The 27763-nt window shown below is 37.5% G+C and overlaps 1 protein-coding gene and 1 long non-coding RNA gene across 3 annotated transcripts in view; one reads left to right on the top strand and one right to left on the bottom strand.

Annotated features, from left to right (window-relative positions):
* Positions 1-18226, top strand: part of AHR (aryl hydrocarbon receptor) — a 150738-nt gene extending 132512 nt beyond the window's left edge. The window contains exons 11-12 of one of the 2 annotated variants that reach the window (XM_074340806.1): positions 8905-9112; positions 12309-18226. In XM_074340806.1, coding sequence (XP_074196907.1) covers positions 8905-9112; positions 12309-12325 — 225 coding nt within the window. In that variant the 3' untranslated portion in view covers positions 12326-18226. Of the gene's footprint in view, positions 1-8904; positions 9178-12308 lie in introns of those variants that run through there. The other variant, XM_074340805.1, reaches the window with a different exon arrangement.
* LOC141573207 (uncharacterized) overlaps positions 1-27763 on the bottom strand; it is a 247530-nt gene that overhangs the window by 11397 nt on the left and 208370 nt on the right. The window lies entirely within an intron of this gene.

Genomic DNA, 27763 nt, shown 5'->3' on the forward strand with positions numbered 1-27763 from the left:
TTGAACACTTGTAGCAAAGAAAGTTATGTGTTGGCTCCCATCAGCTTCCCATAATTCATGAATATTAACTTTTTCCAAAAGATTATCACTCTTGGGAATTTCAGTTTTTCCTTTCCAAATCTATTGTTATGTGTATTGTTTTTCCTGTCATTAAAAGAAGGAATTGAGACTATTCAAATAAACTCAGAGTTTTAAAAAAAAGATAAGAAGAAAACCATTTCCAAGTTTTTTCAACTCCACTGCACATATGCAAGCTTAAACTAAAACGACTCTTAAATCCACTCTAAATGACATGACATTATTTTGATAGATTACAGTAATTGTGTCTAGTGTATCTCTAATTCTCTTCTTAAATGACCTTTTCATTTAAGCGATTTGCATTGGTCTCTGTTATCTTCATAGTTTGCACACACTGAAAACCAATTCCTTTGTCCCTGGCACAAAGAATGATTGTTTCTCCAGAAGTGAACTTGGACATTATCTGAACTATCAGGTCAATGTCAAAGAGAACCTGAAGTTTCCTTCGTAACTTTTGCATTAATGTTGCTCTCCTGGCAAGCAGACAACTTCATCAGAGAAGTCAGCCAAGGAGAGTCTTTAAATGGAAGTTGTGCATACGAGGAGCAAATGCATTAAAAAAAGAAAAAAACTGCTGACGGGCATAAAATCTTTTGATCTATAGATGGAAAACTCCAAAGCAGGAAGGATTTGGGGCATTTTGAGTCTGATTGACTCTGTGGTTTCTCCAACCAATTATTCCCGAGGCTAAAATAAATGCAGAAATGGTATTTTGAGACCACAGCTGTGGAGGGGAACATGGGAAATTTCAATGAAAATCGAGCTGGATCTTGAAGTTCAGATCTTTAAAAAGCAAGGGACACCAGAGTAGTAATATTGTTTCCTGAAATGTCCCTGTTTTTATTTAAGAGGTTGAAAAACTAGAAAAATCCCTTTTCTTTATTTTTATTCTTAGCAGAAATGTTGAATCCCTACTGCTTAATCCTCATGTGATAGATGCTCTGAAGCATCCTCCCAAAGTGTCTTATTCCTTTTACAATATAAATGTTGGGAAGAGGCAATTGAATGAGTAATGTGATAAAGGTGAAGTTCAGAGACAAACAAGCACTCACATGAGTAATGTCACATGAGTAAAGATTTCTTACTACATTATCACCTTCACAAACAGGTTTCTTACGGTGGTCAGTCAAATTGGTTTGTGCAAATGACAAACCAATTTCCCAGGAAGCTTGTTTCAGTGAGCAATGATTTCATGCCAGTATGGTAGTTATTTACTTTTACTACCATATGCATAAAAAAAAATTAAAATTAATACTCAAGTAGAACTTAAATGGGAAGACATGTAATGATACCTCAGAAATTTAATACAGTAAATTATGTAGATATTAATTCTAAATAAAACCTTGAGGATTGGAACTCAATGGAATAATAGAATAGCACAGTGGTTAGGAGTGTGGCCTCCTGAATCTCATTACCTGGGTTTTGAATTCTGGCTCTGAAGAACTTACTAGATGTATGACCTTGAACAAAATGCTTCAGTATTCTGTGCCTTAGTTTTCTTAGCTGTAAAATGGAGATTTAAATAGAACTTTCTTCATAGTTTTATAATGGATTAAATTAGTGAATAGAGGACAAGCTCTTGGAATAGTACCTGGCACCTAGTAAGCATTCAATAAATGCTAGTTATTAGGAGCAGTGTGGGGTAGTAGAAAGAATGGTAAACTGTAAGTGAGGCATCTCGCTCTGGTGCTGCCACTAGTTAAATTCCTCAGACCTCATTTCAGCCATTTGTAAAGTGGAAGCGTTGGGCTAGATCATCGCTAAAGTTCCTTCTAACTTTTAAAACGTATTGCTTTACAACATGTTATTTTGGGGGTGTGCTACATGGTGCAAAGATTTCAAGTTGAACGTGATCCTACTGTCCTGGCAGAATTTTTTTCACAAAGATGTGTTTCACGGATTTCACTTCCTCATCTTGTATTTTCTCCTCAAGCAACTCCTGTTGGGAGTTCCCATGCCACCACTCCACAGAAGTGGCTCTTGTCAAAGCCACAATGATTTCCACATTGCCGCGACCAATGGTATTGCTTTGACTTCCTTGTACTTGCAATAGCACCGGCACAGTTGATTTTCCTTCTCTTTCCCCACTCACCAGACAAATTGTCTTTTTAATAGATCTACACATTATTTCCCCCCCCTCCTTAATTCCTGCAATAGCTTTCCATCTCATTTGAAACAAAATACAAACCTTTCCCCCTTGACTTCCATCATCCGTCATGATCTACATCATTTAGCCTTCTTTCCTATCGGTCTCTCCTTGGTTATTGCAATCCCTCCAGCCACACTACCTTCTTTCTGAACTTTGAATACCTTAAATTTATTCCTGTCTTAGGCTAACTTGTTCTTCTGCTTGGAATTCTCTCTCCTCACATCTTGGCTGACCCCTTGACATCCAGTCTGAGCTTAAATGTCTTCTCCTGAGAGAGGCCTCCCTGGTGAAATAGTAGCCAGGTCCCTCAGTTAGTCCACCTTGCCCTGTTTCATATTCTTAATGAAACTTGTTATTATCTAAAGTTTTTTTTTTTTTTTTCATTTTTTTTAATTTTGACTATGTCTACCTCCCTTAAAGAAAGTAAGCTCCATTAAAACAGGGACATTATCTAGCTGAATGCCAAGATTAGAAAAGTTTCTCAATAAATACTTGTTGAATATAAGCTAAAGAACCTAGTTTCTCCTGCATCATGTTCAAAGTGTTCTCTGCATTCCCTAAACTTTAAACATCCTTAATTTCAGTTCTAGTAACTTAACATTTATCACATATTATCCTGTATTATTATGGATTTTCCCCCCTTGTCTATGTCTTTTATTTCTCCAATTATAAGGTGAGAGACTTATGGCATGAGACCACGTCAGATGTCATATGTCTCACAGAGGCTCATGGAGCCTTGTTCACAATATCTTGCTTAATATCTGTTACTATATTTATTTTAAAGGCAGACAAACTGAGTCTTAATTGATAAAGACTAAATTACCATGACTGAATAGCCAAAAGGAGAAACACAAAAGAAAAAATGTGCTTAAATGTCTTAATAAAAATATGTCCATCCAATAGTTTCCCTGTCCAAAACGGATACATTTCCTAGTCAATGGGAAAAGAGTGAAAGACTTGTTTTTCAAATAAGTAATCCAAATTATTTTGTTTCTTAAAACAATTGATTGTTACTTATGTTAAGAATAACTGATCTATAGTCTAAATATTTAACAATGTAATCTAAGGAAAATTCAGGCTTAGTTGAATATATTTTAGCTATCTTGTGGTAGCTAATACTCATCGACAAAATTTCCATTGTCTACATTGAAAATCAGAGTCATTTTTTCTAAATAAAAAATATTAGTTTGTCTCTTCTGGGCTTCACACTCTGTGGTGACCCCTTCCTACACACACAGTAGTTCAAATTCCCTATTCCTTGGCATATCTTCTAAAGACTTTTCAGGATTAAGCTTCTATTTATAACTCAGCCTCACCTCTTACCATTCCCATTCCTCTCTTCTGGCCTCCCTTTTGTCCAACCACTCAGCTTTAAACACCATTATAAGTGCAGCTCTCCCAATGAAACCCACCACATCCCCCTCTACACTGTTTTCTCTGACTGAAACACCCTGACCTCTTATATATGCCTTAGTTAGCCTGGTAACTCCCACTCATCTGTTGGAAATTACCTTCTCCAGTAGGACTTCCCTGCCCCAGTCCACCACCTGCCCAGATGGCTTTAGGCCTCTTCCATGTGATTTCACAGCATCTTGTGTTGACCCCCATAGAGAATATACAGCATAGCATCAAAATGTCCTTTTTACCAGGCTGTCCCTTTGCAGCCAAGGCCAAGTTCTTCAGAGTTATATCCTCAGCACCTTGCACACAGTAGTTGCTTAAGAAGTAGTTTTAAGAAATGAATAAAAGATAGGATGAGATTTTGGTAATCAATTAATGTGGCTATTAAAATGAGGATTAAAATAATCTATTACTTTCAAATGTAATTTATTTGTGTGGACAAAGAGTCATGGCAATAGTGTATCTATTGACTTAAAATTTTACGTTCAATATCAGTAATTTTCTATCTTTGGAGTAGAAAAGGACAGTCACAGTTCTTTGCTCAAATCTATCCTCGGAGAAATGGTTAAAATAAATAATTCCAACGTAACTTTTTAACAAATGCCTTTGCAAACACATCATAAATATGCCCACAGTTACCAAACAAAAATTCAGGTTTTTCTCATTAGGCAGATTACCTCTACAGACCTATAATAAGCAAAAAAAAGAAAAAAGGAAAAAAATATATATATACATATATGGTAAGGAGAAACAGTGTCAGAGTTCTTTTTATGTCTCTTTTGCATAAATGTTATTTAAGAACATCTTCAAAAAACTACTACTGTTTTTTCTTAAATATAAGACAGATGCACATTGTATCTTCTTCCAAGGGCAAAATATTTGGGAGTGGTTCATAGAAACTTTATCTAATGTGTTTACTGCGCATTGTATTACAAGTATTTTTTAAGAATAAATAGCTTTGAGGGTAGGAATAATTGCCTTGCTTTATTTTTTTCCAGTTTTATTGAGATATAATTGACATATAAGATTGTACTGGTTTAAGGTGTATAGCATAATGATTTGACATATGTATTATATTGTGAAATGATTACCACCGTAAGTTTAATTAACATCCATCACTAAACCATTAATAGTATAATAAATTATTGTATTAGTAAATAGACCATTAACAATTTAATCAGCTATTAAAATATTTACCTTATTTTAAATGCAACTTCTTCAAGGGAAGTATTCACAGATGCCCTAATTTTGGGTTAAACCAGTTAAGCTCACTTTGCGGTCGTGATGGTCATTATTAATAAGTCTGACATCTCTGGACCTGTCTGGCTGACAGGGTGCAACAGAAGAAAGAGACAACAGAGAGCCTCAGGAAAAGAACAAAAACCAAAATGAAACAAACAAACAAAAAATCTGACCATGAAGATGGAGAGATGAAGTTTTTCGGAGTAGACTTGTAAATCAGATAAAGCATAGAGCTAGGCGCAGGGGAAACAACCTGACCACCCCACATAACCAGCCTTCCCTCCTTCCCTGCCCTGCGTTCTTGTTCTCCCTGGCTTGGGGAGGACTGTGCAGCTGAGGGTCTCCAGTCCTACGATAGGTTTCTTCTTGGAGAAAGCTGGTCATGAGATGGGAACAGAGTTTCTCTCCATTCTCCGTAGACAGAGAGGAGCCCTGAGGGTTGGTGGCTCTGAGAGCTCAGCAGCAGCATCAGGGCAGCGTGTAGAGAAGGGGAGGCTGATTTACACAGAGGAGGCTGAGAGCAGTGGGGAGCCCAGGCAGCGTGGACTAGCCATAAGGACCTAGAAATGGCCTCTGCCCCCCCAAACCTCCCATGCGCACACACCAGATGCCAAGGGAGGGAGGTCCAGGGGAAACAGCCTGGACTTCTTCCTAATCAAGGGAATATGGCCCAAATGTCAAGATACTAGATATTGACCTAAAACTGCCTCACTGGTTGGGAACACTTGAGGCATCCTGCAGGGAGGCGAGAAGGGGGCCTCTCTCTTCCTATTCCTCTGTGATGGCCCATTTCCTCTCTTACCTGCACTCTCAGTTCCTCTGCAATCTCTCCCTCTAGTGGGTGCTCTTTGAGTAACTACCTCTACTATCTGATTGCCCTGAAGCAGGTTCTTAGTTGTGTCCAAGATGAAAATAAATCTGACTTTCAGCCAAAGCTCAGACTCCTTAAGGTTTTAAGGTTTTGAGTTTACAAGTGATGTGACGATGAATAAAAAGAAAAATGTTTATCTGATCACTAATGCACATTTTTATGAGACAAATAGTACTATTTTTGTTAGAAATTGTATTTGAAAAGTTCTTACTAAATTTATGTATAAAAAGTATTTATTAGCTCCTCTAGTAAGTATCATAAATAGTGCAGAAATTTATTAATCACATTGAAATAATTACTAACCTAACTCCTTTGTTAATAGTAATAACTAAACAGGCCCAAAATAGAGTAAGTAATGCTAAGCCCCATATCACCAAACTGAGTTAATTACAGTGTTGGCTTTCCTAGAAATAGAATCTTAAACCAGTTAATCAGGAAATTAGTATAAACTAGATAATCTGCCTGATAGAGTCCTGCCATTCCTTATAAGGAAAGTAACCTTGCAATAACAATCTGTTTTTTTGTTGTTGTTGTTTTTTGCTTTGTTTTGTTTTTGCTTTTGCCTGGTATAAGTTCCTTGTTCATGTTCCCTTCTGCCTATAAAATCTTTTGCCTTATATAGCTCTTTGGAGCTCCTTTCTAGCTTCTAGAGCGGATGCTGCCTGATTTATGAATCCCTGAATAAAGCCAGTAAGATCCTTAAAATTTGCTCAGTTCAATTTTTTTTAACACAACCATTATTGCTGTTTTTTAAAAATTAACCATACTCTTTTATAAACATTCTCTGTTTGCTTCTCACAACAATACCATGAAGTAAATATTTTTATTCTTATCCATATTTTTTACCTCAGGAAACTATGTTCTATGAAAGTAAAAATTTTGAAAAAAATGTTTGCAAGGCTAGACTGGGTGACTAGACATAGATCATTCATCGGGTAGTTGGTAGAATCAATATTTGAAAATAGCACTTGAAAACTTATTCAGTTTTAAGATCAGAATATTTATCAACTACAAATACATGAAGAATAATCAGTAATAAACTTGACAAACTAAATAATGCCATTACCTTTTGTTTTTCAACTGCCACCTTCATTCTTGTCAGCTGAATAAAATTCTTTTCTGGACATCTTTAAGGAAAAAGTTAACAGATATTTCTATGTGAATCATAAATTTATTATCTAAGGTTATATAAGATTCTGCAAAGTAAGACTTAGAATGGCATCTAATCAGAAATAAACCAACTATTATGAAAGGACCCTTATTTATTCTTTATGCTTTTTTATGTTGTAAAGAATTTGGATCATTTAAATTCTTATTTTAGAAGAAAGAAGTAGAAAAAAATTGTCTGGTAGGTCTTGACTAGAGTTGATTTCCTATGGTACTATGAGAAATGGGTATTGGATTAATGATTCCTAAAGCAAAAACCCCTACCACTTGAACATAGGAATATATTTGCCTCCCCTTAGGACTTAATATTTATATCAAATGAAGGAAATTTGTCCATTTTAGTTTTTGAATATGTGTGTTCTAAAGAGACAATATGGCCAAACTATTGCACATTGACCTAAGTGGACTATGTCAGAAATTGCTGTTTGGCTTTTGGTCTTAGTAGCAAGCACTTATACGATTAAGCTCTCTCAACCACTTTCAGAAAAGGACTTTCTGTTCCTCCATAACTAAGCATTCAAAAGATGCGGCACTCCTGTCACCCTTAGGTTCTAGATCTACATCTCTACTGTGTCTTTGGCCAAAATGCTGCTCTCTACCCAAACCTGTCATTGTCAGGGGCTGGGAGTGCATTCAGATGATGCTTAAACTAGAAAGGTGATACCCTTTCTTAGATTGCTTAATAGTTTCCAAGACTAGGATGAGTAGTGTTGAATCTAAGGAACGAACCATGAGTTTCCCTGGCAAATCAAACTTATACAGTCGAATTTTTTGGATACTGCTCATAAAAATGTCATCTCTTTTCTAAATAGCTTAAAAATAACTTTATTGGTGGAAGTAATATTTTAGGAAGTGTTTTAGTAATAGAGAATGCTTCTCAAGCTGGAAGACCAAAGAAAGACATGAAGCAAAAGTATGGTTCCAGGCACAGATGTAACCTGAAAGAAGTATCTGAAACTGGAGTGGAATTATCACCACAGGACTGAAAATATATTTATCTAAGATGAGTGGACTTTGAAGAAGACGAAAAAATGATAGAAATCCCCTTATATTTTGAATACGTTATTTCCATTCCTTTAGTTTTAGCATCACATTGAAAAGAATGGAAGGCAAGGAGATGTTTGAATTTATTTAAATATCATAAAATGATGTTTGTAGTGCTTCTAAAATAAAGACAATTTTTTATAGTATAAAAAGTGACAAAAAACAAATTCTACAAATAGCACCATGAAATCCATTTGGAATGGCTAAATAAGCCAGAGTGTGTGAGTGGGTGTTAGTAATTTGAAATACACTCAATCATTTGGTCAAGCACATATTCTCCTTTTTTTTTTTCCACTTGGATATTTGAAGGAAGATGTGGTCCATATGGTTTGCATTCATTTACACTTAAGATATTAAAATTGGGCTCAAGTTAATTATTCATGTACCACGAGCCAGTTATTTCTGTTGGAAATAACTTTTTTCTTGATTAAAAAAATTCATAGTAAATTTGAATCCAAAGTTCTCAGTTCATATCATCAACCCCTAGTCTAGAATACACATATTCTCTTGTCAAATGAAAAGATGTTCTTATTTTTACCAACAACCTTCGGACACAATTAAAGTTTCAAGTTCTTTCATTTTTTTGTCACTATTTATGACCACTAGATGCCATGAGAAGATAATGATATAATAATAATAATTTCTATTCAGCTCCCTATTCAAGGCTCAGTACAATTCATTATATCTTTCTTAGGAGATTCCAGATTTAAAAGTTCTTCCTTTATACCTCTTATTCAGCTTTTACAAAATAATTTTTATTTTTATCAAATATAAGGAACACTGTCATATCCCACCCCCAAAGAACATAAAACAAAAACACAAAGTTTTATTTTTTCATGAGTGTAAAATTTCATTTTATCCAATTATCCCTTAGTTTCCAGATCAGCTTCTCTTATCCATTAAATGATTTATTTTCATTTGCAATGATTTATGTCATTTTCCCCCTCGATAGACATTTTCATTGCAACTTTTGGTGGAGAAAAAGCAGAGAGAAAAGAGGAGAGGATCACAGCGAAGCACTGGAAGCCAGATGTCACAGGCCTCATGCTCACCCAGCAGAGCTACCAGAGGCAGAGTGCCACACGGTCTGAGAAGAGCGACAAGATGCAAAGGTTCCTGTCACCCTAACAGGGGAAGCTGCTGCTGTGGCTGTTTCTGTGGTAACTTGTTATTCATCCTCCATGATACCAAATGCCACTCTTGGCAGTAAGCAGCCTACTGGTGTTGGCACTTGTTATGTCAAAATTCAGAGACCATGTTATGAAATAGTTTCAGAATGTGCCTTGTAACAGTGAGTCACAACAAGGGTATTTACATCCCTCCCAAATAATTCGTGTGTGTGTGTGTGTGTGTGTGTGTGTGTGTGTGTGTGTATGAGAGAGAGAGAACATTTAAGTTCTACTCTTTTAGCAAATTTCAATTATACAGTACAGTGTTATCAAGTATAGATAACACTGTATTGATGTACACGATGTTAGATTCTCAGACCTTATTCATCTCATAACTGAAAGTTTATACCCTTCACCAATCTCTTCCTATCCCCCTGCTCCCTATCTTCCCAGTCCCTGGTAACCACCTTTCTAGTCTGTTACTATGAGTTCAACTTTTTTTTTTTTTTTTTTTAAGAATTCCACGCATAAGCGATACCATGCAGTATTTATCTTTATCTGCATTGCTGCTTTCACTTAGCATGAGGCCTTCCAGTTTCATTCATGTTATTGCAAATGTCAGCATTTCCTTCTTTTTTAAGACTAAATAATATTCTATTGTAGATATATACCACATTTTCTTGATTCATTCATCCACCCACAGACACTTAGATTGTTTACTTACCCTGACTATAGCGAAAAATGCTGCTATCAACATAGGGATACAGATATATCTTCAAGATAATGATTTTGTTTCCTTTGGATATATACATCAAAGTGGGATTGCTGGATTATGTGGTAGATCTATTTTTAATTTTTTGAGGAACTTCCATACTGTTTTCCATAGTGGCTATACTAGTTTACATTCCCACCAGCAGTGTGCAAAGGTTTGTTTTTCTCCACATCCTTGCCAGAATTTCCTATCTCTTGTCTTTTTGATAATAGACATCCTAACAGGTGTGAGGTAATCGCTCATTGTGGTTTTGATTTGAATTTCCTTGATGATTAGTAGTGTTTAGTATCTTTACCTAGACCTGTTGTCCATTTGAATATATTCTTTTGAAAAATGTCTATTTGGGCCCATTCCCATTTTTGAATTGGGTTGTTTTTTTGCTATTGAGTTGTATAAGTTCCTTATATGCTTTGGATATTAATCCCTTATCAGATGTGTGGTTTGCAAATATTTTCTCCCATTTCCTAAATTGCCTTTTTATTGTGTTGATGGTTTCCTTTGCTGTTCAGAAAGCTTTTTAGTTTGATGTAGTTCCACTTGTTTATTTTTGCTTTGGTCGCCTCCAAATATTCTTAAGAAATCAGTGAATTCATACTCTTGAGTGAAATGCAGTACTGCAGAGGGCTCAAGATACGTTCTTGGTCCTTGGAACAGAAAATATATCCCGCTTGTCCTCTCAGCTTACTGAGTTTAATTAAGGTTATTACTTTCTGAGCTGTTTTATAAGCCACTGCCTTCTCCCTTGACTGTATAGTCAATAAGGAGAATATGATCACCCAAAACTAAATTATCCTGAACCATATATCAATGATTATTGAAAGTGACATAGTAATGTCTTGTTAATAATAATAATATAAACAATCAGGATGCTATGGATTGAATGCTGTCCCCCCAGATATCAACAAGTCCTAACCCTTGGTACCCATGAATGTGATCTTATCTGGAAATAGAGTCTTTGCAAATGAAATCAAGATGAGAGAAATGAACATGTTTTCTGATGAGCTAAAAATCTGAGTGTATTAGGTATACAGAAGATATATAGTCATGAGTGAAGATATGGCTACCTACATTCAATGTTGCAAAGAATTCTCCTCCAGAAGTACCCTTCCAGGAAAGGCCATCCTCCAAGCTGGATACCCTGTTTCCCCGAAAATAAGACCTAGCGAGACATAGCTCTAATGCGTCTTTTGGAGCAAAAATTAATTATATTATATTATATTATAATTATATTATATTACATTACATTACATTAAAGACCCAATCTTATATTATAGTAAAATAAGACCGGGTCTTATATTAGTTTTTGCTCCAAAAGATGCATTAGAGCTGATTGTCCGTCTAGGACTTATTTTCAGGGAAACATGGTATTTGTTATATATTTCATGGCAAAAACTGCATAACCTATAGCTCATTAAATATGAAAACCATGTGCAAAATACCTGGTGTTTGTAGATTTGGGGTTAGCGCTTTTTAGGCATAGCTTTATAATATGAACACTGGTGATAGCTACTCAGATTAAATAACAATAGCTTTGAGTTTGGCTATTTGAGGGCAGGGTTCATTTTAGATAGATGTTGTTATTCCAATGGTACAGCACAGTGTCTGCCACATGGTGGGTAACAAAAAATGGTTGATGAAGTAATAAGTAGACATTAGATGTCTATAAATTGTTGGCTTCACATGGAGAAAATATATTGTAACTGAAAACTGAGTAAAAGTATTAATACTTCACTTTTTTGAAAGCAACATTATAGTTCACAAGGATACTCATATATATTATGTAACTTAATTTTCGGTATAACCCTGTAAAATAGATATTATCTCTGTTTTACAGACAGGAAATTAAGGCTCAGAAAGTGTTAAATTATGTGTTCAAGATCATGTAGCTACTGAGTGGTGTAAAAATAGTAGAAGTGATTAACAGTCTAAATCTCAGGGCCAAATTCTAGGCTCTGTCTCCTAAACCATAATCGATTGTCTTTTGAGGAAATGCCTATATGGGTCTTGAGAAGACACTAGACAACACTGTAAATTGTTGTGTGCCTGGAAATCATTCACTTTAATTGTTTCTGTCACAATTTGTCCACTTTAAGTGGGGCTAAAAAATATCTGAAACCCTCTTTCTCATTTGAGCAATATGAGAGTACATGTGTTGATACTTAAATCACACCAGAAACTGTCCAAAAGTATAATCCTTGTTTAAAACCAAGGAATTAGTTTTATAATTATAAAACTAAAATCTTAACCAGATATAGTCCCAAGTGAATTATGTTAACTGCTTTCTTTCTCTCTTCTTAAGATTATAGAAATTTTGTGATAATTTTATCTATTTTGTACTGTAATATTCTAGACATTGTTAACTAAAATACCAACTCTCTTGATTAAATATTTTTAAAGCCATTGTTTATCATAATCTAATACATAAAGCATATTTTACTAGTCTGGGTGCTTTAACACTCCAGGATCTCTCTCCAGGAAGAAGCAGCTCCTGAACTCTGCCTCTACTAGCACCTCGTTCAAAATGACTGCCATGGAGCCAGTGTTGGAACCGTGCGACTGTCTTCTGGACCAACATTTAGTGAATCCCAGTCCTGTCCTAGAAACCTGGAATTTGGGACTGAGAGTCAGAGAGACTGCGGGATCATTAAGGCTGAATTACATAACTGCCATGTTTCAGGAAGGAGGTCCAGAATCCCTGGAGACCAAAATCCCTAAGAGTTGGCCTGATGTGAAATTGCTTGCAAGAAATTCTGAAAGACCAGCCAGAAACTAAGCAACAAAAAACTAATTGTCAGTGTGTGAGTCTGATCAAAATAGAAAGTAACCACCTCCTTACAGATGAAATAATAAAACCATTTATACATTTTATAATCATGCCCACCCTCTACCACACAGACCATGCTAGACAACAATAACAAGTCATATTTAACACTGTTGCAACTGTACACTTAAAAATGGTTAAGATGGTAAATTTCATGTTATGGGTTTTTTACCATCCACCCCCACCCCACCGCCTCCAAAAATAAAACACACAAAAAGTAACTTGTTAGTTAAGAATATGATACTATCCAGTTGAGATTCTCTGTTTCCAACTGATGAGAACTTAGTTAAATTTGTTGGTCATGACAAAGAGATATGCCATGTACTGTGGCCCTCAGTAATGATAAAATTTAGTCTTGAAGAAATTGACAAACTTTAGCAAGTGGTGTTCTGGTAAATGTTTAACTACCAGCTCTCAAACAACAAAACAACCTTGACTTGTAGAACTGGTTGGTTTCCATGGTATAAATATCCCCACCATAGCCCATTTCAAGTCACCAAGGTGATATCAGTAAACTCAGAATTGGGAAGAGATGGGCACAACCTTCTCTCATGAGAAGGCTTCAGCACTCCATGGGGGACAAGGCAGCACAGAACCACTCTAAATATCTCTTGTGTCTTTATTTCATTTGTTTCAAGTTCAAAATATATTGATGTAGGAAAAGGAAAGGGGAACTGATATTTATGGAGTGGCTCTTGTGTGTCAGACCCATTTTAAATGATCTCATTTTAGTACCAACATTTGCATCATAGGGGTACCAGAAGAAGAGAGAGAGCAAGGAATTGAAAATCTAGTTGAAGAAATCTACAGAAAACTTCTGTAACTTGGTGAAGGAAATAGACATACAAACTTAGAAAGTGCAGAGAGTCCCAAACAAGAGGAACCCAAAGAGGCCCACACCAAGGAACATCATAATTAAAATGCCAAAAATTAAAGATGAAGAGAGAATCTTAAAAGCGGCAAGAGGAAAGCAGTTAGTTACCTACAAGGGAGTTCCCATAGGACTGTCAGCTGAATTTTCAACAACAGAAACTTTGCAGACCAGAAGGGATTGGCATGAAATATTCAAAGTGATGAAAAAGTAAGAACCTATAACCAAGATTACTCTACCCAGCAAAGCTGTCATTTAAAATTGAAGGACAGATAAAGAGCTTCCCAGACAAGAAAAAGGTGAAGGAGTTCATCACCAACAAACCAGCATTACAAGAAATGTTAGAGAGCATTCTAACAGAAAAGGAAGGAAAAAAATTATGATAAAAAATAGGAATAATAAAATGGCAATAACTACATACCTCTTAACAACGACTTTAAATGTAAATGGATTAAATGTTCCAGTCAAAACATAGGATGGCAGAATGGATAAGAAAACAAGACCCTTACAAATGCTGCCTACAAGACATTCACTTCATTTTGAAAGACACACACAAACTGAAAGTAAAGGGATGGGAAAAGATATTTCACTAAAATGGGGGGGAAGCTAGGGTAGCAATACTTATACCAGACAAAATAGACTTTAAAACAAACACTATAACAAGAGACAAAGAAAGACCCAGTAATCCCACTTCTGGGTATTTATCTGAAGACCCGCAAAACACTACTTCAAAGGGACCTATGGATCCATATGTTCATTGCAGCATTGTTTACAATGGCCAAGATATGAGGGCGGCCTGGGTGTCCATCAATGAATGAATGGATAAAGACGAGGTGGTACAGATATACAATGAAACTCAGCCATAAAAAATCTTGCCATCTGTAACAACATGGATGGACCTAGAGGGCATTGTGCTGAGTAAAGTAAGTCAGATAGTCAAATACAATTACCATGATTTCACTTATATGTGGAATCTAAAGAACAAAATAAACAAACAAAATAGAAATAAACTCATAGATACAGAGAACATTTTGAAGGTTGCCAACCGGAAGGAGGTTTGGGGGAGCTGAAAAAGGGGAAGGGATTAAGAAGTACAAACTGGTTGTTACACAGTAGTCATGGTGATGTAGGGTATAGCATAAGGAATATAGTCAGTAATATTTAATAACTATGTATGGTGTCAGATGGGTACTAGATCTATCAGGGAGATCACTTCGCAAGTTATATTAATGTCTAATCACTATGTTGTACATCTGAAACTAACATAATATTGTATGTCAACTGTAATTGAAAAATAAAATTGTCAAAAAATGGAAAAAATTATCTCATTTAAAAATAGTATGTACACCATTGAATTGCACTTAAAAGGGTGAATTTATTGTATGTGAATTATATCTCATTTTAAAAGATGTTATGTATAACTCCTCATTGTAGAATTGACTAAAGTTCTGGATAGATTTTTTTCTTTTCTCATGAAAAAAATCCTTTTAAATTCTCCCAGATGACGGATTAAAGGCAATGAAAATTCATTATCTTTATCATCATCCCTACCTTCTTATCGGAATGCTTATCTAAATTGAATGCTATAGCAGCTTACAGTGTTTACCTTCAGAGCACAGGTGACAAGAGGGTAAGTTGGAAATTTCTGCTGGTAGCTGAGAATGGAAGTGTGGTCTCTGTACTTGTCAGCTCCTTTGTCTCTCACTGCAACTGATGTTGGCATTTACAGATTACTGATCCCAGCAAGAATGACAGTAAACAACTGTTCCACTTAATGTTTCAAAAGTACAGATGATGTTATGGATCATGATGACTTCACATTTCAAACTGCAGGCCAACATTAATGTATTCAACACTAATTTTAGAAAGTTATATCCTCATCATTAAAATAATTGCCCAAGTTAGAACACCAATATCATAGATTTCTGGAATGGAGAATGCTTACAGATTTCTTGTGACATACTCCTTTTACCGCTAGAGAATAATTTGATCGTGCCACTTTTCTTTTCAAAAGAGAAGTCATTACTGGCTCCTAGAGCATAGCTGCCATCTCACTTAACTGCCACATGGCGCTGAAATTCAGAATGTTTATGTTTACAGAATTCCCTCCCTAATGTCTACTTCCAGAAACAGCTGCTCTCCTTAATGGAATTATCTCTATTTCACAAATTTTCAGTACATCCAGATATTTATATCATTTAAAACAGCAGTGCCTGTTATCTTTCAACTGTTCATCTCCTACCATTGGTAAGACATAAAACTGTTATGTGGAATCCAGTGTCCACAGTTTCAACTATTTGTTTGATTTCATATATGTATGTATACATATATTACATACTGGGGGTGCCAAAAAAATGTACACACATTTTAAGAAAGGAAAAAACTGTATTACAATTGTAATACTCAATATGTAGCAATAACAAAAGATGAATACAAGTCATGTTTGACTTCTTTAATTACGTATGTATATATGTATATATGAAATTAAAATGAAAATCTGTATATAGGAAATCTGTGTATATGAAAAAATATGACATCTGTATATATGAAGTCAAACAAATAGTTGTGTATATATGTGTATATGTGTGTGGGGGTAAGGGGGGTATATATATATTATATATAATATATATACACACAGAGGGTGCCAAAAAATGTGTGCACATTTTAAGAAATAAAAAAAGTATTAAAATTATGCTGATAGTAACCACTTTGAGCACCTCTTGTAATTGCAGAAGTCAAACGTGACTTGTATTCATCTTTTGTTATCAGTATATATCAAGTATCACAATTTTAATACAGTTTTTGGGGGGCGGGTGCTGATTCTGCCTTTAACAGAAATGTAATTGGCAATAAGGTATAATGAAGTCAACACTGACAGATGTTGGCATCAGGAAAAGGAAAAGGAAAACTTTCCAATTCCAAAAACAATCGCAAGAGATCTAGCAATAATAATAACTAAAGTTAATGGAGCACAATATTCTGTGCTTCAAATGAATTATAATTTAATTATCACAATTTCAAAAGTAGAAGCTATTATTAATCCTACTTCTCACTTGAGGAAACTGGGGTTAGGAGAAGTTGGATAACTTACCTAAGGCTACTACTATAGTACGAGTTGCTGTCAGACTTTGAACTCAGGTAACCATCTCTAGAGCCTCAGGCCTTTAACACCTTTCTCTGTGAGGGCTAATAGGCCCCTCCCCAACACTTTACAGCTGCTCACTCTTTCCTGAAAGCAGAGGAAGTACTTGGGGCTAATAAGGAGAAATAGAGATGGCTGGAGAGCAGAGGGACCCTAGATTCTTGTCTCCTTTCTTTCTCTCCAGTGACAGAATTAATGTCTATCTGCCATACTGTCCACAGAGTCCTTACCAGCATGATTGTAGCACCATATGGTGCTCAGCATTGTATTTTCAGCATCTAGTACAATACAGATATACAGTAGGCACTTAACATTTGCTGAATGAATGAATGAATGAATGAATTAACCCTTTCAGAGTTGTGTTAAATAAAACCATACACAGGACCTTACCACAATACCTGACCCATACTAAATGCTTCAGAAATATTAGTTGCTGTTGTCCTTCTATTACTGTCTACTATTACTATTATTTGCCTAAAAGATCATTTTTAGCAGAATATAGATGTTTTATTTCATTGTTCTCCTACTTTTTATTTAATTGATCCCTGTTACATGACCTTTAGATTTTATTTTAGTCAATTTTATTAATTTTGCTATTAAGCCTAACAAATTTTGTTTTTAATCCTAGTTAATCATTATTAAGCTGGTAGTGACCATTTTCTTCACACTGTAAACAAAAGTGTGAGGTTTATTCTTATTTAATCTTAACACACATGCAAAAGTATTGCTTTTTGATGAATTCTTGAAAATGTAATGGCTGGGTCAATATGTATACACAATTATAAGTTTTTTATGGTTATTTAAAAGGACTACATTTCTAAAATCTCTGATAGAAGCTCATCATTCATGACAAATAATAGATTTGCTAATTTCTTACCCTGGAATAAAATGATTCAATAAAAAGAAAAATATTATATGCACAAGGAGGTTTTTTCAACATCATTTAAAATGTCAACATATTCAAAACTACTGAAACATCCTACAATAAGGAAGTGTTTAAGTAAATTATTGTAAATCAACATAATGGACTACTATGCAGCCATTAAAATAACAGTTAGATAATTATATAGAAACATGGAAAATGTAGAAATATGGGGAAATGTTTGACATATAATTGTAAATGCTTAAGGGGAACAAAGAATGGAAGAAATTTTTCAAAAATAGCAGCAATAATGGTGGCTCATCATTTTCTTTGCTAAAAATAATTGTGAGAAAGACCATATTCTAATGAACGTTTTGTTTATGGCAGACAGGAGGAGGCAATATAAATGGAATCATTCAGTGAAATTACAATTTTAAGGTTCACCATATAAAAACCTGCCATTGACTTGTACTGATTGTTAGTTGATATTAAATATTTTTAATATATTTTGAAATGAATTTAAAGATGTTAAAAACTAAGTTTTCTACAAATGAGTGAAACTGAATTATGGACTTTTTTCTTCTAATGTCTATTGAAATCACCGTCTGTGCTAGCATAGCACCTGTTGTTAACATGGCATTCGGAAGGTACAAACGATATTTATAGCACAGTCTATTAAAATATTGTGTTAATGTAATGTGGACTGTCCTTGTTCTAACCACTTTCTGGGCAATTGACCATAGCCCATTGGAGTCCTGCTTATTGTGTCCTCGGGATGGCAAAGGGACCCGTCTCTGTTTCTTCCCTCTACTCTGCTTCAGCTTGATTACCAGTTGCCTAATCTTATTCAAGTCCTAGAAAGAGGCTAGTGGGTCAGTCTTGAAAAGAGCCACTTAAATTCTGACCCCCAAGCCGTTTTGAAAGTTGGATCACCTTGGTGATTGGCTCCTCTCTGCAGGTCTTCATGTCCTCAACTATCTGTGACAATAACACCACCTATATCATCTAGAGCCTGTGTGGGTAAGTGAGAAAACAGGGCAAAGATCCTGCCAAATATCAAGCCCTCCCACACACATGCCTCCACCTTCTAGGCTGGAAGTCAGCTGGGAGCAAATGCTCCTGAGTGGCTGTCGTGCGGGGGACCCTGCGGGGTCTCTGCTCCCGCTCCCTGCACAAGAACACACGTGTTGTGCGGCCAAAAAGGAACACCCACGGAGCCATAGATAAGGGAGTCATAACACTATAGTCTCACTGGCAACTGAGTTGGAGACACAGGAAGCAGGAGCTACACTGTCTGCAACCTGCTGTCTACTTCTCTGCAATCTGCAACCCACACTCCGCCATGCTAGCTGCAATCCATGCTTGCTAGCTCAGCCACCATCTTCTTGCTAGCCCCCATTTTCTGCTAGCGTAGCCACGGCAGTTATATTAGTGGCCAATGGCTCACTGGTTACAGCTGACGTCCAACTAACCACAGCTGATGGCCATCCAATCCCAGTTGATGGCCATTTACTACCTGAGCCAACATCTTTCTATGTGAGGCCGAGAGCCTGGAAACTGCACTCCTGGCTCTGTCCCCACACTCCACCCCTATAGGCTCTCGCCTCACAATCTACGCAACAAGCATCTTCCGAGAGGGACCCTGTGTGAGGAACCTGGAGGTAAATGCAATATCCTAGACACAGCCAGGCTCTCTGGACACAGCCAGGGTTTCTCAGGGCACCACCAGTCCTTCTGGGGACAGCCAGACTTACTGGGCTTCTTAGGGTACCACCAGTCTTCCTGGACACAGCCAGGGCTCTCAGGGCACTGCCACTCTCTGTGGGCACAGCCAGACTTCCTGGACTCAGCCAGGGTTTCTTAGGGCACCGCCACTCTCTCTGGGCACAGCCAGACTTCCTGGACTTCAGCCAGGGCTCTCAGGGCACTGCCACTGTCTCTGGGCCTCTCAGGGTACCGTGCTGGAACAACAGCGACTCACAGTCAAGGTGCTTACATATTCTCAATGGCTGCTGGTCAAGACACAAAAGCAAACATCCACCAGTTCCACTACATGGTGGTATGTTCCCAAGCAAACAGTCAAGCGGTCCATTAAATTAGGGATGGAAGGCAATTCCCCACCGTCCATAGTCATTCGCCAGGGCTGCGTGTTAGCCTCACAATGTGTGCCCTCTCCACAGGGCGAGGGCTCCAAGTCCTCCCCAACCTGGGGGTGAGGGCCTCAGCAAGCACTTCCCAGCCCACAGGGCCGCAATGTCCTTTGCTTTCTCCGGCCTACGCTGGTTGGGGAACCGTCCATGTCTTCCCACCCCTCCACGGGGGTCCAGCTCTCCAGCAGCTGCTCTTCCTGGTCTTCCTGAGACTGAGTGTTCATATGCACAAACTGCTCCACTGCCCTTGGGGGAGCTTTGGCCGGCACCGTTCCCTGCTCGCTGCGCCATGTGTCGTGCGGGGAACCCTGCGGGGTCTCTGCTCCCGCTCCCTGCACAAGAACACAGGTGTCGTGCGGCCAAAAAGGAACACCCACGGAGTCATAACACTATATTCTCGCTGGCGGCTGGGTTGGAAACACAGGAAGCAGGAGCCACACTGTCTGCAACCCGCTGTCCTAACTGCAATCCATGCTTGCCAGCTCAGCCACCATCTTCTTGACAGCCCCCTTTGCTGTTAGCGTAGCCATGGCAGTTATATTAGTGGCCAGTGGCTCACTGGTTACAGCTGACAGCCAGCTAGCCACAGCTGGTGGCCATCCAATCCCAGTTGATGGCCATTTACTACCTGAGCCAGCACCTTTCCATGTGAGGCCAAGAGCCTGGAAACTGCACTCCTGGCTCTGTCCCCACAGTGGCTCTTATTCATTTTCAGGTCAAGGACACTTTGGGAACCAGGGTAGGGATGTGGGGGAGGGTCTAAAGACCCACTGTGCAGAGAAAAGCAGGTCCACCCCCTCAAACTGTGGCAGATGATTTCAGGGATTTCAAGGACCCTGGGGAACACTTTCCACGGACTGCCTAGAGCTTCACAGATCAATGGTTGGGAACCCCTAGGACAGCACCAAGTCTCTAATGGGGAACCGTGAGAGTACATGTGACAAAGAACAACAAAGACATCAGGTGGTAGAGGATCAAAGGAGAAAAATATACCTAAAAGAAAAGAAATAAATGAGAGACAAAAACAAGGAAGAATGAAAACTTGGTCTGGGCAGAGAGAACATGTAAGAAATACAGATCCATTTATAGCCATTGTCCCCTGTCTAAGTTGATATATTTATTAGCCATGGACTTAAGTCATTTGCTGAGTGCTTAAATAGTTAATCCTGGCCTTACAAACAACAAAGTGCCCGTTAATCCTGAGATATCATCAAACTGCAAGAGCCAAATTGACCTTGCAGATGTTGGGGATGAATAATTAACGCCCATCCTTCCCCATCCCAGAGTCAGCACCACACACCAATGAGGCTGAGCCTTTGTGCTCAGTTCACCGTTCAGAATTCTGAGATCACAGTGTCTGGAGGCTTCTCTGAACCACAGTCACAAACGAATTAGCTTAATTATTTACTGCTTTCCCAACTCACATGAAATGATTCTGTTTTTCTTTCTTTCTTTCTTTTTTAATGACTTTCCAAAGAAGAGAGAAGACAACCTCAATGTCATGTGAGAGCTCTCTCTCCTTGCTCTGTGTCAGCCCTGATTCAGGGGCAGATTTCTGGCCCATCTGTGATTGTTCCTGCTTTTCTCTTCCTTACTGTTAGCCTCTCAGAGAAAGGAAGGGGCCTACTTTAACATGCATTCTCAGGGCTGGAGTCCGTCAAGCAGACCTGAACACACTGGAGGGTCCCCTCTGGCTTCTGCCTGACCTTATTTCCTGTCTCCACGCATAAGTAGAATTCTCTGTGGGCGAAGCCACCAGGTAGGGCTTTTACCAAGTTTTATATTTCAACTCAGTGTTCTCTACCAGGAGCAAAATTGCATCCAGGAGTTGTTTGGCAATGTCTGGAGACATTTTGGGTTGTCACAACTGGTAGGGAGTGGCGGGGAGGGGGACAGAGCAGTGTTGCTATTGGCATCTATTGGGTACAGTCTGGGGATGCTGCTAAATATCATACCATGCACAGGACAGCCCCCCACAGCAACAAATTATCAGACCCCAAATATCAATGGTGCCAAGGTCGAGAAACCCTGCTATAACCCCAAAATTAAAGTGTGGAATCTTGAGAGGACTATTTCCATTTGTGATTCTTTTCACTCCATTTACACTAATGCAGTATTTGTCTGTGTGTCTTTTCCCTCAACTACACACTCAACTTTCTTATGAAGCCAGAAAATGTACTTAGGTGGGCTATCTAGTAAGGATGGAGGAAACGACATAAAATGCTCCCACTATCCTTACTGAGTCTGGTGCTCAGGAAGAAAGATGCTGTAAAGGCCAACTGAGTGTGTTAAGATACTTAACCTCCAGAACCTAAACTCCTTAGTAGTAAAATGAGAATAAGAGGATGGATCTTGTAAGGGTGTTTGGATTACACAATATGCATCTGTGTCTGATACAGTGTCTGCTGAAGTAGGTGCTCAATAAATGCTATCACATATTGATACTTAATCAATGGATCCCAAACGGTGTGGTGCATCATAATTAACCTGGAGCTATTATTAAAATTCACATTCCCAGGCCCCATTCTCAGATGTACTGACCTCCGATGGCAAGAGTATGTATCTAGAATCTGCATTTTTTAAAGAAGAGACCAGGTGATTCTGATCTAGAGGACTCCTGGCCCACGTGTTGAGAAATGTTGCTGCCCAGGAGTTGGCATTGGACTCCCCAAAATATTCTGAACCACATCCTCTGATTCCTTGAATCTCCAGAGGAAAGGCAAAACTATGACATTCCTTCTTGCCTTCCTTTTCTCTAGAATCTAAATCAAAACTATGACATTCCTTCTTGCCTTCCTTTTCTCTAGAATCTAAATTCTGATAATTAACCTGAAGGGTCTCACTTTCCCCAACCTTATGCCCTCCATGAGCATCACCAGCTCATTGATGTTTCCACTGCTTATTCTATAAAAAAGAACATTTGGCCAGATGGGCCTGCAGATAAAAACTTGGAGGAGAGGAAACGTGACATATGCTGATTTACCCTTGGAGAGCATCATGGAGTCATGGAAAAAATCTGGTTTTAAAGTCAAACAGACTAGAGTTTCAATTTAGTCCTGCTCTGCTTGCCCTCTAAGCCGCAGTATAAAATGGGAATGAAAACATGTATTATACTTCCTCTACTAGCAGTTGCTCTCAATTACCTATTCTAAATGGGTTGGTCATTCTGGGATTAGCCTCTCTTGTATGTGGCAGACAACACTAGGTATTTATCCATTCTTCCATTATTGCTTCTAACAGAATCCCATCACTTGGAAGGGGGCAGCAATGTACCCAGATAAAAAGCAACATGCCTCACTATTTTTTTTTAATTAGTTTCAGGTGTACAAATCAATGTACTGGAGAACATACATCGCTCTTACTTGCAGCTAGGAGTAATCGTGTGATAGCTCTGGCCAATAAGACCCAAAATGAATTCAGTTGAGGATTTCTAGGAAAGAATTGCTTCCCTTTCCCTTTTCCCTTTCTTCATGTTCCTCCTCCATTTTCTTCCTCTTCCCATGAGTATTCTTTCTATTATTTGTGTTTGTGAAGCAGAAGGTGGAGGTTTGTGAGTGGAGATGGACCACTGGTACCCATGAAGATGAAGGTTCATGTTAAGGATGATAAAACAGGAAGCCTGGCTCTTTGGTGGAGTGCTTAAAGCATCTCACAGGTCATATAAGTAAAAGGCTGGTATGTTAGAGTATGTACCTCCTAAAATTGTATCACCACCCTCATCCTAGTGGCCCTTCCCTCCATAAGTCTACAGCCTTTCCCCCCAGTACCAACTCTGGGTTTGGATTTGAATTTCAATTGCAGTGTTTGTCAAACTGCAATTTATAACCATCATCTTTTAGTGGAATCTGTATAACGGATATGGTATTTTGACAGATGATATGCAACAGGACAGAAAATACTGGAAAGCATCCATCACACAGAAAGCATTCTTTGTATAGTAAGGGTATGTATTGTTATTTCTGTGGAAAAAGTTCTGTTCTTTGCTCCTGGCTTGATCCAGTTTCCTCACCTTCTACCTACTACTCTAGATATCTGCTAAGTTTCACCTGTAAATTTAGTTTGTATAATCTTATAGAATATTTAGCATATTAGCTACCAGGAGCTTATGTATATGCTGTATGTTGACTCCCAAAGTCTAAAGTTATTTAGGATGATGGCATGTTCACAACATGGTATGGGCCAACTTCTCAGAAGTACTTAACAGCTTACCTTCCTTCTTTATATTATAAAATATTTTTACCTTCTTAGGACAATTTCTAGGGTTTTGTGATCCTAGAGTCGGTCAAGCCTGTATTCTTATATGAGCAGCTTTTGGGAACATCAATTTGGTTTTCCAAAATCTGATTTCTGTAAGAGCCATGCCTCAACTCTTCTAACATTTGAGGGTTTTCAGCACACTTAGAAAACATAAAACCATCTATGATTCTTTGAATGATTCATAGTGATAGCAACCTCTTTCTACTAGTGTTTACATTGGTCCTAAAGCCTTTCCAAGGGTTTGTTAGAGTTCAGCCAATCTATTCCATCTAAGAAGCTAAGTGTCAGGGAAAGGCAATACGGATCCAGGAGACAACTACTGGAATTCCCTATGAAGTATGAAACCAATGAAATATGGTATTGAACACAAAGGCCTTACGACTACAACCAAGACAAGGAAGAGGAAAAAAGTATGTGTAATTGCAAATGCAGCAAAAAAATCAGAGTTATCCAAATAGATGATGTAAGGGAATGTCCATTATTGGCTTGTTTGCAAGATACAGCCTAATTCAGCTAAGTTAACACCAAACCTGTGGCCTACTGCAGCCAATCAGGTCCACACAAAGTACCAGGGTCAAGAAGATACAACAAATTAAGAGAACATTTTCTTAATTTAGATTTCTAGCTTTCAAAGCCCTTCAGGGGAAGGTTTGTCCAGTCCCTCAATGACCACTACTTGCTGTCTTGGAATACTGTATGCTCCCAAAGAATGTGTGTGCAGCAATGAATAAATGTTTCACGAAGGATATCCAAATTTAGATACATTTTTGTACATTTTGTATAATTGCTACCCTTTGCACAGCAGACTCCTTAAAAACTGTTTGAGTCCATTAAAAAAACCCAAAATTTTTATGAAAGTATCTTTCCATGCATTTTGAATCACATGGGAATTCAGGAGATTCAGGTTTATGTATCTTGTATTCAGTTACATTAATACATTAAAACGTTATTGGTAATTAATTGCTCCATAGAGACTCGCTGCATTTGAAGCCATTTGGAAAATAAACCTTTTATCTTTCAAGCAAGGTTTGTTTTGCCAATAGTAAAACTGTTGAATACAAACACGTTACAAATGGACTTGTCTTTAATGACGTTCCAAGTGTGATGCCTTTGCCAGTGTTATTTCTGTTTCATGCATTTGTATGTAAATTGTACTTTATGGAATAAGGCAGAGGCGGGAGAACTTTCTTTTCCCTTTGCTCTCTTCATTGTTTCCCTTCTTTGCTTCCATGTTAGAGAATTTATGAGCATGATGATGCAAAAATAATTACCATTTTGCCAGGAGGTCTTCCATGACAACAACCTCCCAATTTCATTTAACAAACATTTTATCCAGCATATGCTAAGGGCTTCACACATTAATTGGGAACCTAGAGTCTTCTAGATGCTTCACAGTACAAATATATGAGGTGCCTCGTACGGGCCCGTGTTCACTATGGGATTAGGCACTGTTCCTAACCTGAAAAAACTCACACTAATTAATCTACCATAACATATGACCTTTGAAAAAAGTGGTTAGATCTTTCACTGCTTCTGCTATGTTTCCTTGCTTCTAATTGAATACTATTAAGTGGATTATGAGATAGCTTTAGAAACTTGTTCCATGTGTCCCCAGATTGGATGGTGCACATTGTCTTCAAAGTGTTTTTGGGTTACGATCATACAAGCCCCAACAAGAAATGAATTCTTCAGAACTGTCAACATGAAAAGGCAAGTCATTCTGTACTCAATTTCAACATGTGAAACTTCAAATGTTATTTTTCTAGTTCTCTAGGTTTCAGTTTCCTCCGGTGTAAATGAAGCTGGACCAGGTGATGCCGCTCACTCCTCCAGCTCTCATTCTATCGGGCTATTGACACAGCTTGTTTGGTCACCGGACACTTAGGCATAAGAATGTGCAGCAAGTTTGCTGAAACCAAACTGAAAAATTCCTGACCTATAACATATTGTCATATCTAGTCATAGGCAATAGGAGTTTTTTTCTGGCCATGAAAGAATTAATGCTTTCTCCTTCGTATTCTTAGTAGTTCACATCATCTCTGAGGACATTTAGGCTTAAAATTAAAAAGCTATCTCGAGTTTCCCAGAGAAATATGGCAACTTGTGCAGGGACTGTGCAAATGGTTTCCATCCCATTGTGCAGGGTTATGTTTATGTCTATTTACTCATATTTATGACTAATATATCCCTATGCACAGCTCTACATTTATGTCTTTAGTTGCACATGTACATGTAATATCTTATATGCTAAGTGTTAGGGCTGTGTTAAATGCTCTGTGTACATTTTCACATGTAATCCTCACAAAAACCCTACAAGGCAAATGTTTGTCTCATTTTCCAGATTTAGAAAACACGGTTTAAAAGACATAATTTGTCCAAACTCACTGGTGAGAAAGTGACAAAGCAAACTTCACACTCCAGTTTATCCAACTCTGAAGGAAAGACACCAACAATTTATATACATATATAGAGAAATGTCATGTGACTTGTAAAATGTTGGAAACTGAGTTGTTAAGAGATGATGGAAGGAAGAAAGAAATTTGTTTCAGTAAGAAAATATACCAATCCTAGAGGTATAAATTGTCCCCAAAATATTGCATTGAAACTCTACCATCCTTATGCTAAGAGAGAAGACATTCCTGTTAAGGTAAAACTAACCAGAATTGGAATCCATTCATTAGAAAACTATATTTGATACATTGCTCACCAATGAATAAGTTTTCCTCTTAGAAGCAAGAAGCTCATCACTAGCAAAACAATTGTGGTATAATGAAAAACTAACATCTAGAAACTCATTAACCACAAACTTCAATTATGAGTGTACTTTCTTTAGTAAAAAAAATGATAGCAATTCACATTTCACATGTTCAAGTGCCAATACACAAAATAATGGCAAAATCTAGGTCTTATACGAAGTAGCTTGCATACAATGCTTCTTTGCTATTCTGAAAAAATATGTATATTCAAAAGTAGTGGATTATTTAGGACAATTGTGTCTTCTTCACCACATTTAGTTGGGGTCCCCCAAGTCTTTTGAGGTATCCAAACAATGCTATTAAATTAACAATGAACAAATTTGAATTTTGCTGTTGAATATTTTATTGCCAATTCAGAACTTCTGTACTATCCTGCTCAGGGTAAGTATGCCTATTTTGTGGAACCAAGAATTCAATGCAATTTTAATGTTAGACTAAGAAACATGCCATATATTCCAAACAACATCTAATGTGTTTAACTTTCTATGCAATTGTATTTGTATTGGTTATTGACAGAGACTTACCTAACCATAAACTTTGTATTAGAACACAAGTAAAATTTTCTTTACGATGAATGCTTTACTTTACAAATTACTAAACTAGTTTCCAAAAAGTTTTGCCATTCAGAAGAATAAAATAAAATGTAAACGTATACATCAGTGTTTTAATATGAAGTCTTATTAACTGGATGGTTGTGTTCTCTCTGTTTCTACAACTAGGAAAGGGCTGCTCCTACATGCTATTATTATTGGTGACTTCTGGCAGGTTGCTTAGTCTTTAGATCAGAGTTTCTCAATGAGAAGTAGAGATACAAGTGGGGATCTGTCACATTGTTATCCATCCCTTCCCAAGCATTTTGGAATCTTGAGGCTGGAGGAAGCGGGCATATGTATTTTAAAGTACAGCATCGGGAGTATACTCAGCAATATTGTAATAACTATGTAGAGTACCAGGTGGATACTAGACTTACTGGAGCATCACTTCGTAAGTTATATAAATATCTAACCACTATGCTGTACACCTGAAATTAATATAATATTGAATGACAACTGTAATTGAAAAATAAAACAT

This window comes from Rhinolophus sinicus, linkage group LG09, assembly GCF_036562045.2.
Source record: "Rhinolophus sinicus isolate RSC01 linkage group LG09, ASM3656204v1, whole genome shotgun sequence".
In the NCBI taxonomy this organism is placed as follows: domain Eukaryota; kingdom Metazoa; phylum Chordata; class Mammalia; order Chiroptera; family Rhinolophidae; genus Rhinolophus; species Rhinolophus sinicus.